General features: G+C 37.8%; 1 protein-coding gene across 1 annotated transcript; it reads left to right on the top strand.

Moving 5' to 3' along the window:
• Positions 1–5,622: 5,622 nt before the first annotated feature.
• Positions 5,623–13,861, top strand: LOC132196433 (histone-lysine N-methyltransferase 2D). The gene is made up of 5 exons (XM_059619092.1): positions 5,623–5,846; positions 10,479–12,531; positions 12,614–12,879; positions 12,981–13,150; positions 13,208–13,861. Exons 1-5 carry the CDS (start codon positions 5,814–5,816, stop codon positions 13,464–13,466), a joined length of 2,781 nt encoding a protein of 926 aa, XP_059475075.1. The 5' UTR covers positions 5,623–5,813; the 3' UTR covers positions 13,467–13,861.
• The last annotated feature ends 942 nt before the right edge of the window (positions 13,862–14,803 follow it).

The following is a 14,803-nucleotide window of genomic DNA, read 5'->3' on the forward strand; positions in this document are numbered from 1 at the left end:
ATGAGACGCGCGTCTATTCACTTTCTTGCGGTTCCAGGAGAAATGCTTCTCGTTAAATGATGATCACCGCGGCAATATATAGTAAAAATTGAAAGTGAAATTTAATTGAGAAGTGCGTGGATTGTATCTCATTAGTGCGGATGGTGATGAGCCACCGGTATTTTAAATTTGACTGTATCATAAATTTCAGGGTTTTCTCATGGCCGCTCTTTTTGTTTTTGCCACGAGTGAAAAGTTTTGCACTTAAGATAATTCATTAGCACGTCATCAGAGCAAATAGATCTTTACGCATGGCTAATTTACTGGTTAAATCATTAATTGCTCCAAATTTTTATAACATTTTGTGGTTGAAAATTATCTAGAAAATAAACTTTCAGCCAGTATTTTTAAATTAATTATTACAATTTATATTTGACTAAAATAGAGATTGAAACTGAAGTTTTCATAAACAGCGCAAAATAATTTTAAAATGATACTATGGCAGAATACAGAAGATAAAGAAATAAAAAGTTAAGCGGATTTTATCCAAACGTGTCACGTCGTAAGGTAGCTCTCCCAAAAAGTAAGATTCCTTTGCAATTCATGTGGTCAGTTTTGCTGATATTTAAGCTGTTCTTGGTGAGAGGAAATAATTATCTTTTATATTTATTGTGATCATGATCGACCCGGTGAGAGTGGTTTAGAGCGCGAGCCTAAAAAGCGAAAAGGAAAACAAACTCATCTGCTTTTACAAGGAAAGGTATTTGCTCTTTGTGAAGCCGCAGCGTGCACCAGGCGTTCATTAATGGCACCTTTTATATCAGGGCAAATCCCAAAGTCACGAGTTCGCACGCACTGCAGCCCTGGTAATTCAACAACCATGTGTCGCTGTCGTGTTTTTGCCTTTCCAACAGAGTAACAAAAGTGATTTTTATATTTTATTGCATCTAGAATCATTTGATTGAAGAGAGATAACCATGCACGCATTTTCTGTTTTTATAGCCAGCAACAGATTGATTTGATGGACTCCAATATCGAGTTTTTCTCTGAGCAATATAATGTGAGTTTTGCTACAATTTGAGAAGCGACTGAAAAAATGTAATTATTACCAAATAAAAATTTAGCGCCAAATTCTAAAATTTCCAAACAAGCTCAAAGATAAGATTTGGGTTGAATGAAAAAAAAACCTGCACCAATGCATGACCCACCACGTAAGTAGCTCAACAAAAAAATTAGCATTCGGCGTGGACGATATGCAAAAACTTTCAAACGAAACTGTGCGAATGTATCATTAGCAAAGTGCGCTCACCTCCTCCGCCGTTTAATAGCCAAAGTACACAGACACAAAACGGGCATGCGAAGTCGCTTATTGGCGTAATTTGCATCGCATTACGATGGTGCCTGTCTAAGAGAGAGCATCCAAAAACGAGTTACTCATGAAAATTTTATACGCATATGGCACTGCCGGTGGCTGGTATGCGTTCGTTATGCGTGATGCTTGCCGAACCTTCAAAGCACTTAAATATGAGGACTTTCACTGTCTCTTTTTAATACCCCCTTTTTATGCATGACGATTTTTTCTTTGATTAAATTCTTCAAATTTTAGTGCGAACATAACAAAAGCCAGCGACTTGAGAGTGATAGGTAATTTTATTTTTTATTTTTAAGGACCTAATTTCACCATAGTTTTAGTTTTCCCCCCTTAAATGTTACATGGATGAAGCGTTGGGCAGTTGCAATGCATTTAAATAACCGGTCTAGTAAAGGATCTGCATGTATAGCGCAAGAAACGTTGCAATCCCGCCACTAATAATAAATATTGATCAAAATACATGCTCAAAATTTGAAAGGAAACAATTACCATAATTGCATGGCTAACAACACGAAAAATTCCTGGACTGATTAATAAAAGTTAAATTTCATTCTACTTTTAACACTTCTTGGTTTAATTTTTTTTTATAATTAATTACAGATCGTAAGTAAATATTTTAATAAATCCTGTCAAAATAAATATTTTAACAGCTGAATAAGCCTAAAAGAAAAAAAGAGCAAAATAAAATTTCTTCCTCATAAAAATAGACAATTCTAAATTATATCTATCAAGTTTTCTTGTCTGAAATAAAACTAGATAATTTTATAAATTAATTATTGTTAACTATGATTTAAAAATAAATAAATAATAGATGAATTACTATACACAAATTTATAAATTGAAACATAGCAGACTACATTTTTCTTATTAAAAAATTTGAATTTGCAGAGTTAGAGTTAAAAAATCTAAATTATTCAGGTGTAAGATGTTATCTGTTTAAAAAATACAAAATAATACTTATTTATAATTTAAAATTGTTACGTAACATTGCTTATCTTAAAATTTTAATTAATAAAACTGTAGTTTGTACTGTTTGGAGCGCAGCAGTTTTCCAACGATTCTTGCGCAATATGTTTCAGTTGAAAGAACGAGGCCCTGCTTTTTGACTGGTCTCATCACTTTCCAAACTGCCCCATGCTTCTCGCACGTAACTATATATTTTTTTCCTATTTAAAAAACTGCAGTTTAATAAAGTGACAAGTGAGACTCATCGAGCTAATGACCACAGAGTCCTTACCCAAGTTACGAAATTACATGTGATTGCGAATTCATATATCATTTGCGTAATTGAGAATTCATTGTGTGTTTCATGGGTTAGCCAATTTAGAATGGGTTTTAACATAGATGTGAGAGTTTGGTTGGGATGAGCTCCAACAAAAGAACCAATCTTTCACTTGATTATATTAACCGAAGAGTTCACCTCGGCTCGGTTTAGCCGTTTCTGCAAATCACTGATGCGACAGTAAACTAATTAAGCTTCATAGCACGGATGTACGGAAGTTGTATTGCGCAAAATTATGAAAGACGGTTTTCACTGCTCAGCTCATCCTTTGATTTTGTTAATTTTATATATGTATAGTTTTTTTTACGCAAGCAAAGAAAGAGATGCTCTGGCATGCACATACACAGGAAATTTCTAAATCCGTAATTTTTCGTCGCTTTATGTAACTAAAGGAGGAAGCTGTGGAATGACATGTGATGTTCGCACGTCTGCAACGAGTTAATTTGCCTTGGCAGAAAACCAGTTCAAATTACTTCCCTATTTTCAATGCAATCAAAATGTCCAAATTTAATAATATAAAATAATAGATCAAAGCTGAATTTTCTCTACTTTGCATTTTATGCAAAACGACTTATTTATACAATTAATCTTTTCCCACGAAAAATCGTTTCACAAATATGAGAGTGAAATAATGAATAATAGCCAATTGTTACTGCATCAAAGTAAATGAGATCGTGTCTGCAAATTATATTATATGACCTGCTAAATCTCCAGCATGTATAACATAACAATGCTGCACAACAGGCAGATGCAGCTCACCTATGTCGACGGCTCTCTCAAAAACCTTCCCACACTATCACTTTTATTTTCAATCTTTTGCAGCAACTGGACAGTCCTCTCACTTCCTTTCTTTGAGAATATACTTCTCAATTAATGTTACATAGTCACATATCTATAAATCACACACCTCCATACCCTGCGCGCATACATGAAGGAAAAAATAAAAAGAGCGCGGTCTTCAGGCAAAGGGGAAAGTAGTGAGAGCCAGAGAGGTTTCTTTTGCGCTCACTAATCGCATGGACATGATGATGAACACTCTGGCACATGTGCAATTAGCGTTCACAGGATCGGACCGTTGATATTGTGAGAGAGTAGTAGAATGTCCAGTTCATCCTCGAAAAAAAAAATTGTGCGTTGGACCAACGGGCTCCTTTCATTTATTTAAGTACCATTTTTAGCGCCCCTTTGTAAAGAATAAGAATTTTCTGCAGCTTAATAAAAAAATTAAAATGAAATAAATTTGAACTTTTTTCAATTGAAAGTTGAAGCTTTGTTTGTATTAGCGGAACACAAATTTCTATAAAAAGATTTTCACTTTGCACGGTCGGTTGGCGTTTTATTTGCGAACGTGACACAGCAATGAAGACATTATTCCGAAGAAGAGAAAAAATGATTTATCGACGCCCATTAATCTTGAAAGAGTATAACTTGAATATCAACAAGATTTACAAGCGAAATCCCTCAAGATCTGCCGCCGATTCGCGAACAATCTTCCTCCATCACGATCTCAACCAACTCGATCTGCCTCACTTTCAGCCACATTTCATGCTTCTGAGCAAATAGTGTCAGAGTGCACTGTCAGTAGAGCAATATAATCATATAAATCTGAGAGGCCGGCGACTGGTGAGAGCGAAGTTGTAAAAAACTTCGATTTTCAAATAAAAAAATTTTTTATGATTGATCCACGCGAGATCATAGTCGCATGTTTTTAAAATGAACGCGCGACCGCGCGGAAGAAGAAAGTAAAAAGTGGTCACGAACCAACTTTAATTTGCCTCGCCGACGCTCATCTTCATTTGCATAACACTAATTTCGGCGACTATTGTGAGGAAAAGTGTGGTTCGAAAGTGACAGGCCTGTGAACGAAATGGGAGTTACGTGCCTTTTGTTAAACTTTGGCCATGTTCGTAAATAGGGCTGATTATTCACCAAGGCGCTCCTGTGGTTCAGACGATAATGACTTGCCAAGAAAAGTTGTTTGGAGAGAGTGTCAAGCAAACATTGCAATACACGAGTGCTTAAAAATCACTTGAGTTTTGACGCAATCGATTTCTGTGATGCAAAACTAGTTGCTTCCCAAAGATGTTTCAAAATTTAACTTTTATAGGATTTTCAAAATCAAAATTTTGTTAAAGGTTTTATAATAAATTTTCTGTTTATGAATAAGTTAATTCTTTTTTTTAACATTCTTTTGTGCTGTAAATGAGTACTTTATTTTGCATTACTGTAAAACACTGTAAAATAGGAGGATATTTAAAACAATTTTTCGTTAATGACATTGCATGCTAGTTATTTATGTGTTTTCTATTATTTAATTATGTTTTAATTTATAATGTATATTTTTATATTTGATTATCGTTGAATATTTATTATACTATTTAAAATTCAATAATTTACATTATTTCTCTTTTCTATCACGTAGTATTTTCATAGTTTTTCTTACAACTCTTAATTTTACAAACAAATCTGCTTTATTAATTAAAGATTGTTTAATTCATGTTTGAAAAAAGCAGATTAATCATGAAATAAATGTTAGCAGATAAAATTAATCCCTGTAAGTAAAATTATTTTCTATTGACAAAAGTTATGTTACAACCTGGATCTTATTCATTCATCAGTTTCATTTAAAGTTTAATCAATATCATGAAATTTGAAAAGCTGATTTTTTTTTCATTTTTTCACTTATTGTCAACGAGCATTTTTTTTTTAATTTGATATGATTTTAGAACACGCGCATCTACTAATTTAAAAATAATGAACGGTGTTCCTTATATGCTTTTGATTACAGTCAATGCGTGCGTGAAACGAAATTTGGCAAGTTGTCGGCGGAAGAGAAAATACGCAGCGCGCCGGTAAGGAATATTATGTGTGTCTCGAGCAAGAAAAAAATATTGCACCTGTTTGTAGTTCTAATGAGTGTCATCAGAGGAAGGAAGAGAGAGGGCTTCGGGAGTGGGGCTCAGGTGAGAGAGCCGCAGCCAGGTAGACATGCCCGCCCGGCGCGCATCTTCAGTTGGCCTGGAGATACTTTCCTGACCCGACGACCGAGACCGGCTTCTTGCTCTCTCCATCTCAACGAGGGCTCTTGGATAGTGCCGATGTGCTCTGCCTAGTGGGCTTGTTGGTGAATTTCTGCTTCGCACCTTTCGCCTGCTGCATTCTGGCAACACACCAAAGGGGATGAGATCTTTCACGACCACTGTGCTGGCAACGGTAAATATTTAATTTTTTAAATTTTTTGCTATCATTCAATCTTATGCAGTTTTTTTTTACTTTCAAAGTGTATATTTACATCTTTATATGAGTATGGTTTCAAAAGTTTAAATCATAATTAAATTTATCATCAGCGAATATTTATTTAATTTTTGACAATTAAACTGTTTCAACAATGTTTTATTAAGTTTTTCTTTACAAAAATTATAATCGAGGCAAAATTTAATATTTTGAGATGAAAGTTTTGGCGTTGTCGAACCTCTGTATAAGTGATAAAAATTTTAAATCCTTTCTTTTAACACGCCCCCACAATTTATTCCGCGAGGGACACTTTACAGTTTTTGGCACACAGCACAATCGAAGGACAGTATTTATTAACGCCTACTCAGTGTCCCCAATATTATAGTTTGATTGGAAGGCAGTACTTGATGCAAATATAAATTTATTACCAAAACTAGTGTCAATGATTGAATCAAGTCAAAATTAGCTGAGAGGAAAATTATAATGCAAAATTTTATTCCAACCATCAAAACTGCTAAACAATGTAATTTTCTAAAAAAATTGCTTTACTGCGCTTTACATCATTATATGGTTATGCTGAATTTATAGGTGTTAAATGTATGCTTCCTTTTACTTTAATAGAAATCAATCGCAATTATCCCATATAAAGGAAAGACAGAGTGTAGCTTATGGTAGACACAAAAGAACGTGTTCCTTTGCGCTCTCAGGAGGACAAAATTACACGGAATTGCTCGTCGAACAATTTTTATTAGAGAGTCGAGTGATTATCTCATTGTTGTTGGGATCGTGGCGCGAAACATAAATAATTCGTTTCTTTACATCCTTATCGGCGAGCAGTGAATTGTTGTGCATCTTCGGAGCTTCTTTCACGGTTTCTTGAAATTTTAGCATCATCGCCAGCTATCTGCGGCCAATCGCAGCCAAAATTTCTCTTGATCCTCGCCAGTAACTTGAAAGCTTCTTAACATTAATTACAACGTGGCGAAGCAAAAAGGAAAAGGTGAATCCATCACGTTTCGCCGCGGCCAACAAAAAACAGGGGCGCGATTTTTGGTCTTGCACTCTGACGAAAGGCGCTAATTATCAGAATTATCTCGTCCTATTGTGGCATGTGAGTGAACGGATTCAATGGGTCAAGCAATTTGATGCGCCTTGATGTTGCTGGCACAAAAACTGGAATAGAAAATATCGTGGCACCACATCGCAGTCGACTTTCTTCTTGAATTTCTGAAATTGACCCTTTCTCATTTCTAATCTGAATAAAATATTTTCTTAAAAATTAAAAAACAAAAAATATATAGGAAGTTTATAGAAAAAAGAAAATAAATAATCTTGAAAAATGCGCTAGTAAAGGATTGATTGTTCGGAACTTTGGTATGGTCAAGGCACTCTTTAGAATTAAAATTCATAGCTCGTTTGAGGTTTTCTCTCCAAATATGCCCTAACACAAAACTAGTGGCAGAGAAAGTATGTATGTATGCATGAAATTATCACATCGGTCCCATCTAGACCCTCCCGCCCCCAGGGTCCGGGTTCAAGGACGAGTGACCTGGCATTACAATTGATGATTAAGAGATAGAGACATCTGAGAGACATATCATTGAATTGATTGGAATGATTAAATAACTTAAATTTAATTTAAAATTACATGTCTTCAGTTTTATTTAGTCTCAACTAACGTTTATTAATGCATTTTATGATATTCATGAATCATGTTTAAACAATATAATTTACTTCTGCCTCATATTAAATAAAAATTAGTATCAAAGCAACAAGCCAAATTGAATATATGCAATTTCAAAACCTGAGTTTAAAAAAATATAAGTAAATAATCTAAATATACTACAACATAGATCCTTTCCATTCGGAAAATTGTTGTTGATGCATCAGGCTGCATGTTGGTTGTGCGTGCATCTAAAATACTTCCCAGAGTGATAGAGCGCGATGAAATTATCCCACAGTGGCAGGTGCACTGCAGATGCGGTTCATCACGCACATCCACCTTGAGCGATCCGTAAAAAAAAATGAAGAAACCTCAACTGCAGCAAAAAGAAAATATGGATGGACAGACCTTCTTAAAACAGGCACCCGAGCCGATTAGCCGATTAGTATTTTATTGATGCGCCTTAAGAAGGGACTGAGCGTCGAAAAGAAAGCTGGAGCTCGTAAATCTGTTAATAGAGGTCAGAAAGTCGTTTAAAAAGGACGATATGGTCAAGGTCGAGGCTAACATTTTTGGGAAGTACGTCTTTGGAGTGTGCATAGATCAGATGCGTTCTCTGTTCAATATTAGAATTGCGTTGTGTACAAGCACTTTCACCCAACGTGCTCTCTCGCCAATTAATAATGAGTATACGCTTTGTGTTTTTGTGTTTGTGAGCGCGAATTAAAGAAAGAAGACGGGAGCAACGTTAATTATTTCTAGCGGTGAAAAAGTCTCTGCTGACGCGCGAGCTGTATTATATTCATTCACACGAAATGAGCATTGCGTGGGATCGGAGAGCCTCCTCTCGCATTTTGTGTACCTTCGCCTAGAAGTCGGCTTCCTCCTGAACCTAGTTTTGCATCCTCTTAAGACTAGAGAATTAGACACGACTTTCATTAATTACTCTTCCCTCCGCCAATTAAGTTCGCTCCTTGTCACAGGAAGAGAATAATTTTTGCTAAGTATGCAAACCCTTTATTTTTTCACAGAAGAATAAGAAATATTTATCGTACTTTTAATTAACTGTAGATTTCGCGCACCTTATTCTTCAGTCAATTGGCACCGGTTTTGGAATCAAAGTAGTTAAAATCGATTTCAATGAAATGGAATTAGGTGCGCATTCTTAATGTGCGCTACTTTGCAATCTCAAGAAATTTTGGCCAGCAGCTCATCAAGACACTGAAAGAAACGGAGAGAAATACAAGTCATGAGCTAATGCTTTAAATATTGGATGGGCTTTTCGCGCCGCCTCGCTGACCTCGATTTACGCGTAATACATACAATCCCAAACATTTGCGCGTAAAAGAGAAGATATATGTAATTTTCATCACTGCGATCATACTAATTGTTATATTCTTTGGAAAATAGAGTAAGATAATTAATAATTAATACCCGGAATTAGACTCAATCCTGATTTTTTTCAGTAAATTTTTTTATGTTCATGCTTGTATTATATACAAGTGGTACATACTGAATTATAATTATTATTATTATTCTTGTTGTTGTTTAAATAATTCTTTGTCATCATTATAAAATTTATCTGAAAATCATCGTTTCCTTTCCCGATCTAAACACCTTTGTCACATCAAGTATCATTATTTTCGTGTGACCTTTTTACAAAAGCACGTTGAGCGTTCGCGTGGTAAGCACACAATTGGCAGAATCTTCTCTCTTTTGTCCGAAAACATGCATGTGTGCATATAAGATTGAACGGCGCAGCATTTCACTCCACTTTGTGACAGGATGAAAAGCGACTTAAGGATGTTGCGTACCGTTCTGTAATTTGCATTTCACTCTCCAAAAAACATCTAGACCATGAACTTTGGGGGTACGGCCGAAACCTCTGAAATTTATTCTCGCCAGAGTGAATGCTGCAATAAGACAAAGTCGAACCGCCTGATGCTTTTATTCAAAACCAGCACAATTGCAAAAGTTCTAATTTATTACTCCTGTTTAAAAAAAAGTACCACAATGCTTTTCGCAGGTAAATAAGTATGTAGCAAACAAAAAATGAAAATTTTAAGTTGTCATACTTTCAGTTAAAAAATTAATGACAATAATTTTAGCAGGCAAAAAATGTCTGCATTGTAAAATTGTCATAGAATTTTTGCTATAATTAAAATGATGTTACAATGCGACACAAGTGCCATGATGAGTTGTGTTCCGCTTCGAAACGTGACGTGAATAGTCGGTCTCTCTCTCTCGTCATTCTCCTCACCTTTGTAACTCGCAGGGAAAGTGCTGCGTGCGCGAAGTTTATAGCATTGTGCTGGCGGAATTTCTTTGTAGGGTTTAAGGTTAAGGTGCAGTTTATTGGCGCAGACGGCGTTTCAGTTTCTAATAGATCGCACCAAACAGATCGATTGATGATAATTCAATATGAGAGCTCAAAATTGGTTTTGTTCCGTCGAGGAACGAGTTTCTAAACAGGCAGCTGCGTATCTCTTTTTTGGAGGCAATAAAACGAATGCATTTTCTCGCAAGGAATCTTCTCTTCTTCCTATGTACTTCATTAACAAACTGAAACGGATCTCTCTCTCTGGAAATAATGTGTTTGATTGGCCGTACTTTTACATTGTGGAAAACGTGCCAAACGAGTATTGTGTGTGTGACTTATTATTGTACCGTAGATTACGAGCAATGTAGAACTGCTGCAATACAACTTTATTTCTATTCGCTTTGAGAGCAGTGGCTCTCGGCAAAATCAAAGCAGGAACCGCACAGGAAACCTTCGGTGCTCTACTGTGCACTCTCTCATTTGAATATTTAATGATCAGTAGAATTTCAGTTGTGTGAAAAAGAGAGAAAAATTGTAGTAAAATAAAATAAAATATAAGAATATAATATTTAAAATATTTACTTGCATCTCTATTTTAAATTTAATTTATTAATTTTTATTGTTCCAGGCACTGCTCGTTGCAATCTGCCTTCTGACTGTCAACGCAGACACGAATGCCCCAAAGAACATTGCCCGAAGAGGCACAAGCAATGTCGAGTTTCTGCCATCGATTTCGCGATCGCTGCCTAGTGGGAGATATCAGTTCCCGAGCCATTTCTTTGACCGCAACACTCCTGCGCTAATAACGCGCCACAGGCCTGGACCCCGACGACTTGCCCATGGAAAACCACCCCCGTACGCCGTGCAGATGGAGCCTTTGGTTCAATATTCGCAGCGAGACCCCTTGTATCAGGAGATCGGCGGTGACTTGGACCGAAAGTACCACGCGGCCCCTCGCTATCAGCACCACAACAATCACCACCAACAGCCCAAATATGTGATTGTTAAGGAGCCGGAACCCATAATCGAAATTATCGTCCAAGATTCAAATGAAACCCTGCCAACACCTGCCCCGCTTGATTTGCCCGCCACCTCGCGACCCCGCGAACCTGTTCAAGTCTTTTACGTCAAGTACAAGAAGGACGAGCACAGCGACGGTGTCATTTATGATAAGCCGGTCGCGGCCGTCACCCCGTCCGAACCCCTTGACGTGCCTGCAGTTCACACCGAAGAAAACGTCCCCGCAAGTTACGGACCACCAGTGCAAGTTACCACCCCTCAGCCCGCTCCTCAGACTACCCTCAGAACGATCATCAACCCCGATTCGGAGCAGGTGCACGTTAACACAGGAGGGTTGAGAATTTCTTTCGGCAGCCCTAAAGAGGAGCACTCATACAAGGCAAAGCGACAGCAACCCGCAATTGGTGCTCCGGTGCCTCGCTTCAGTTCACCTTCGTTTGGGCCCCAGTTTGGCTCCCAACCTGATTTTTCGGCGCACAACAGATTCTTGTCACCACCTCCTTCTTCTCACGCGTCCAGAGCGTCCTCACCGCAATTTTTCTCTTCCTTCTCCAGACCTAATTTGCCCCAATTCACCGGAAAATTTGAGTCTTTCCAACAAGGCCCACCAAGTTTCAGCGGAAAATTGGAGCCCGTGCCATTCAAGCAGCCATCCACGGGAAAAATTGAATTTTTTGATGGCAACTCCTTCAGCAGTTTCCTTCCCGAAACCCACCCTCGATTCAACGAACCGGTGAACGGACTTCCTCCACCACCTCCTCCCTTCCAAAGACCGACTTTTTCTGCGCCCACCTTCAGCGGACCAACCCTTTCCTCTTTCAGAAGTCGACCTCCCAGCAGGCCCTTCCCTCAGGGTTTCGTCTCCCAGCCTCAATTTTCGCAGCCGCTGAACTCGCCACCGGCCACCAGCTTCCCCCCTAGGCTGCCGCAGCCCGCACCTTTCGCGCCGCTTCCGCCTGCGCCCTCACACCAGTTCGCGCCTCAGCCACCCCAATTCAAACCCCTGCCCACCCAATTCAGCCAGCCGCCTCCGACCACTCCTCAACCCCAAACTACGAAACTGCCCGCCACTCAGCCCCCACCAACATTTGTGCCATTCAATGTGGCGCCATCCTCAGGGTCGGAAATTGTCAAGTCGCTTTCACCCAGTACTGACGAACTTCAACGCCAGCAGCAAGAGCAATTCAGGCGCGAGCAGGAATACTTCAAGGAAATCCAAAAGATTCAAAATGAGCTGGAGTTGCGCAAAACCTCGAGCACGAGCAAAGCGCCTTTCACCCCAAAGAAAGCCACCGAAAAACAGCAGCACCAGCAGAATTTCTCGTCGTTCCCAAGCACGACCCCCGCCCCCGCTTCAACCACCGCCGCAGCCCCCGCCAGCGTTCCCAGCAACATCGTCCTGCCCGATGAAGTTCCCGAAGACCTGCGACAGCAACTCATCTCGTCCGGTATCTTGAACAGTGCAGATATCCAGATTTTGGACTATGACAAGGTCGGAGACATTCCCGTCGATTCTCTTCCTCCTGAGGCCCTCTCCCAATTCCTTGGTGCCACCAAGGGTGGAATCGCTAGCGCCAGTGCCCCTGTGCCTCAAATTGTGCCCGCACCATCGCACAGACGCTCCAGCGAAGGAGACAACGTTGCTGAAGCCTCCGACTTAGGTAATTTTAAACGAACATAAAAAAAAAATTGATTTTTTTTAATGTATATCAATGTATAATTTTAATTCAACTTTTGATTCAGGAAGCAACAACATTCCTGGTCCTGTTGAGGTCAAAGTGGTTCGATACCAGCCAGGTGGAGAGGAAGATGCCTCTAATAAATATGTGCAAGACGGCGCCACCATTCTCGACCCTGTCAGGCTCAACGACAACGGATACAACAGCTATGTGCCACTCACCATCGGTGGCTCTTATTTCCCCATTCCAAACGCCAGGGAACTTCATGGACGGAATATAACCAGTGTGGTTGTTTTAGCACCAGTGGTGCAAGAACCGCAAGGATTTTCTGTGAGTATAATTTTATTTCATATATAATAGGAAATTAACTTTCTTAAGTAAAAATCTATTGGATAATTATGAAAAAAAAATTGACATATCTATATTTTTAGCGGCGGACTGGACATGTATTAGAGACGGAGCAAAGCGTGGAGTTTGTGGCTGGCGACGCTCTGAGTGAGCTTGTGCAAAAACCGACAAAACAAAATTTCAAGAAATTCTTTGACAAGGAAAAAAAGACGCCGGCCAACAAGCAGTCCGTCATTCTGCTTGTTACAGAAAAGTAATTATTTTATTTACCTAATTGGCAGGATTTTTAATGAAATTTGTTTATTTTTAGAGCGGAAGAGGAAAAGGTTGATGATTCAGAAGCAAAGCAAATCTTTATGTATGACGTGAATTCACAACAAGTTCGGCGGCTGGAAGGCGACCTAAGCAGCAGTTTCGTCCAAGTGGCCATGGAAAACAGTGGAAACCAAGAGGCACCTGTTTCGGAAGCTGTGCCCAATAAAATTGAAGTCACGACAACAACAGAGGTACCAGCGAAGAAGGAAGACACCATATCCATTTCCTCTGGATACAGCAGAACTGCGCATTGATTGGCTATTATTTATGCAATGGCTTCTGTGCCAAGAGGGTAAAATTTATATATAAAAAAATGGGATTCGAGGGAAAATCAGATTATTTATTGATAAAAAATATAGATAATTATGTGAGAGAATATATGAAGCTGCGTGTTTTGCTAAATCTGATTGAATAATTTCATTGAAAAAGTATATGAAATTCAAAAACTTTATAATGCATCATGTGTAACAACCTTTTTGGGTTCTGAATGTAAAACGTGTTCACTCAAATATCGCAGTAGAAACTGTATCCAGATATGTTGATGGTAAAATTTAACCACTGCAAAAATATATGTACAGAAGGTAAAAGAGAGTTTTTAGTTTAGTTCATCAGTGTATGTGAATAAAAAAGAAGCTTTTTGTAAAATGTATGTGTGTATTTTTTCCAATTTATTTCTAGAACTTCCATTTCATGGACTCATCAAAAGTGCAGCAGTAATTTAATATTTTTTACATTTAAAAGAAAGTATAATTCTCGATAGTGTGGGTTTACCGCGGCGGCCGTCTCTTTTGATGTCGGGCGTTTTAGCAGACATCTGCTAGTTGTAAACCCTTTCTTCCCTTTTTCCAATTAAATTTTTTTTGTAATGACCGAGAAGAATAAATAATAATAATAATTTAAATGTGATACATAATATATAGACACTTTCCTATTTTTAGACAGATTTAAAAAAAAACTTTCTTGGCGGACAGAAAAGTAGGTTTGAACAAATTGGGTATTAATTAACTATTAAATTATATTATTATTATAGTGACCCTTATATTACTCATTATTAACCTAAATTACAAAATGCGCTATAGTTTACTAGCTCAATTTTTAGTATAAAAAGTACATAATAACTAATTTATGAGAAATGAGTGGTCATCTGCGCGAATTTTGACGTTGGTTTATTAATTAATTAATTTTTATTCAAATCTTCTATGAATATTATAAATTTAGCTTTTTTTATCAGAAAAAAAAATAAAAAATATATTATTATTCGTTTTTTTTTTTTACTTTTAATTGCTTTAAATTTTTTTAAAATTATTACATCCCATGACTTCTTAATGCTTGCATCTTCTGTGCATGTTGAATAGTTTTACGGAGAATAGTACACAATAGCCGAACTTGGAAGCATATTTGCGATAAAATTTTTTATATTTTGTGAGAAAAAAAACTGGCAAAGAGCAATTTGTTACTATTGTCTGATAGAATAAATTATGTGTGTACGGTGTACTTACGTCTTAATTCACCCTGGTACTTCAATAATTATGATTTAATTTCCAGCTATTGAATCAACATCACGTCGAAAGTATGACACATGTGTACGTGC

The sequence above is a fragment of the Neocloeon triangulifer genome, unplaced genomic scaffold, assembly GCF_031216515.1.
Source record: "Neocloeon triangulifer isolate White Clay Creek 2 clone unplaced genomic scaffold, ASM3121651v1 ptg000001l, whole genome shotgun sequence".
Taxonomy (NCBI): Eukaryota; Metazoa; Arthropoda; class Insecta; order Ephemeroptera; family Baetidae; genus Neocloeon; species Neocloeon triangulifer.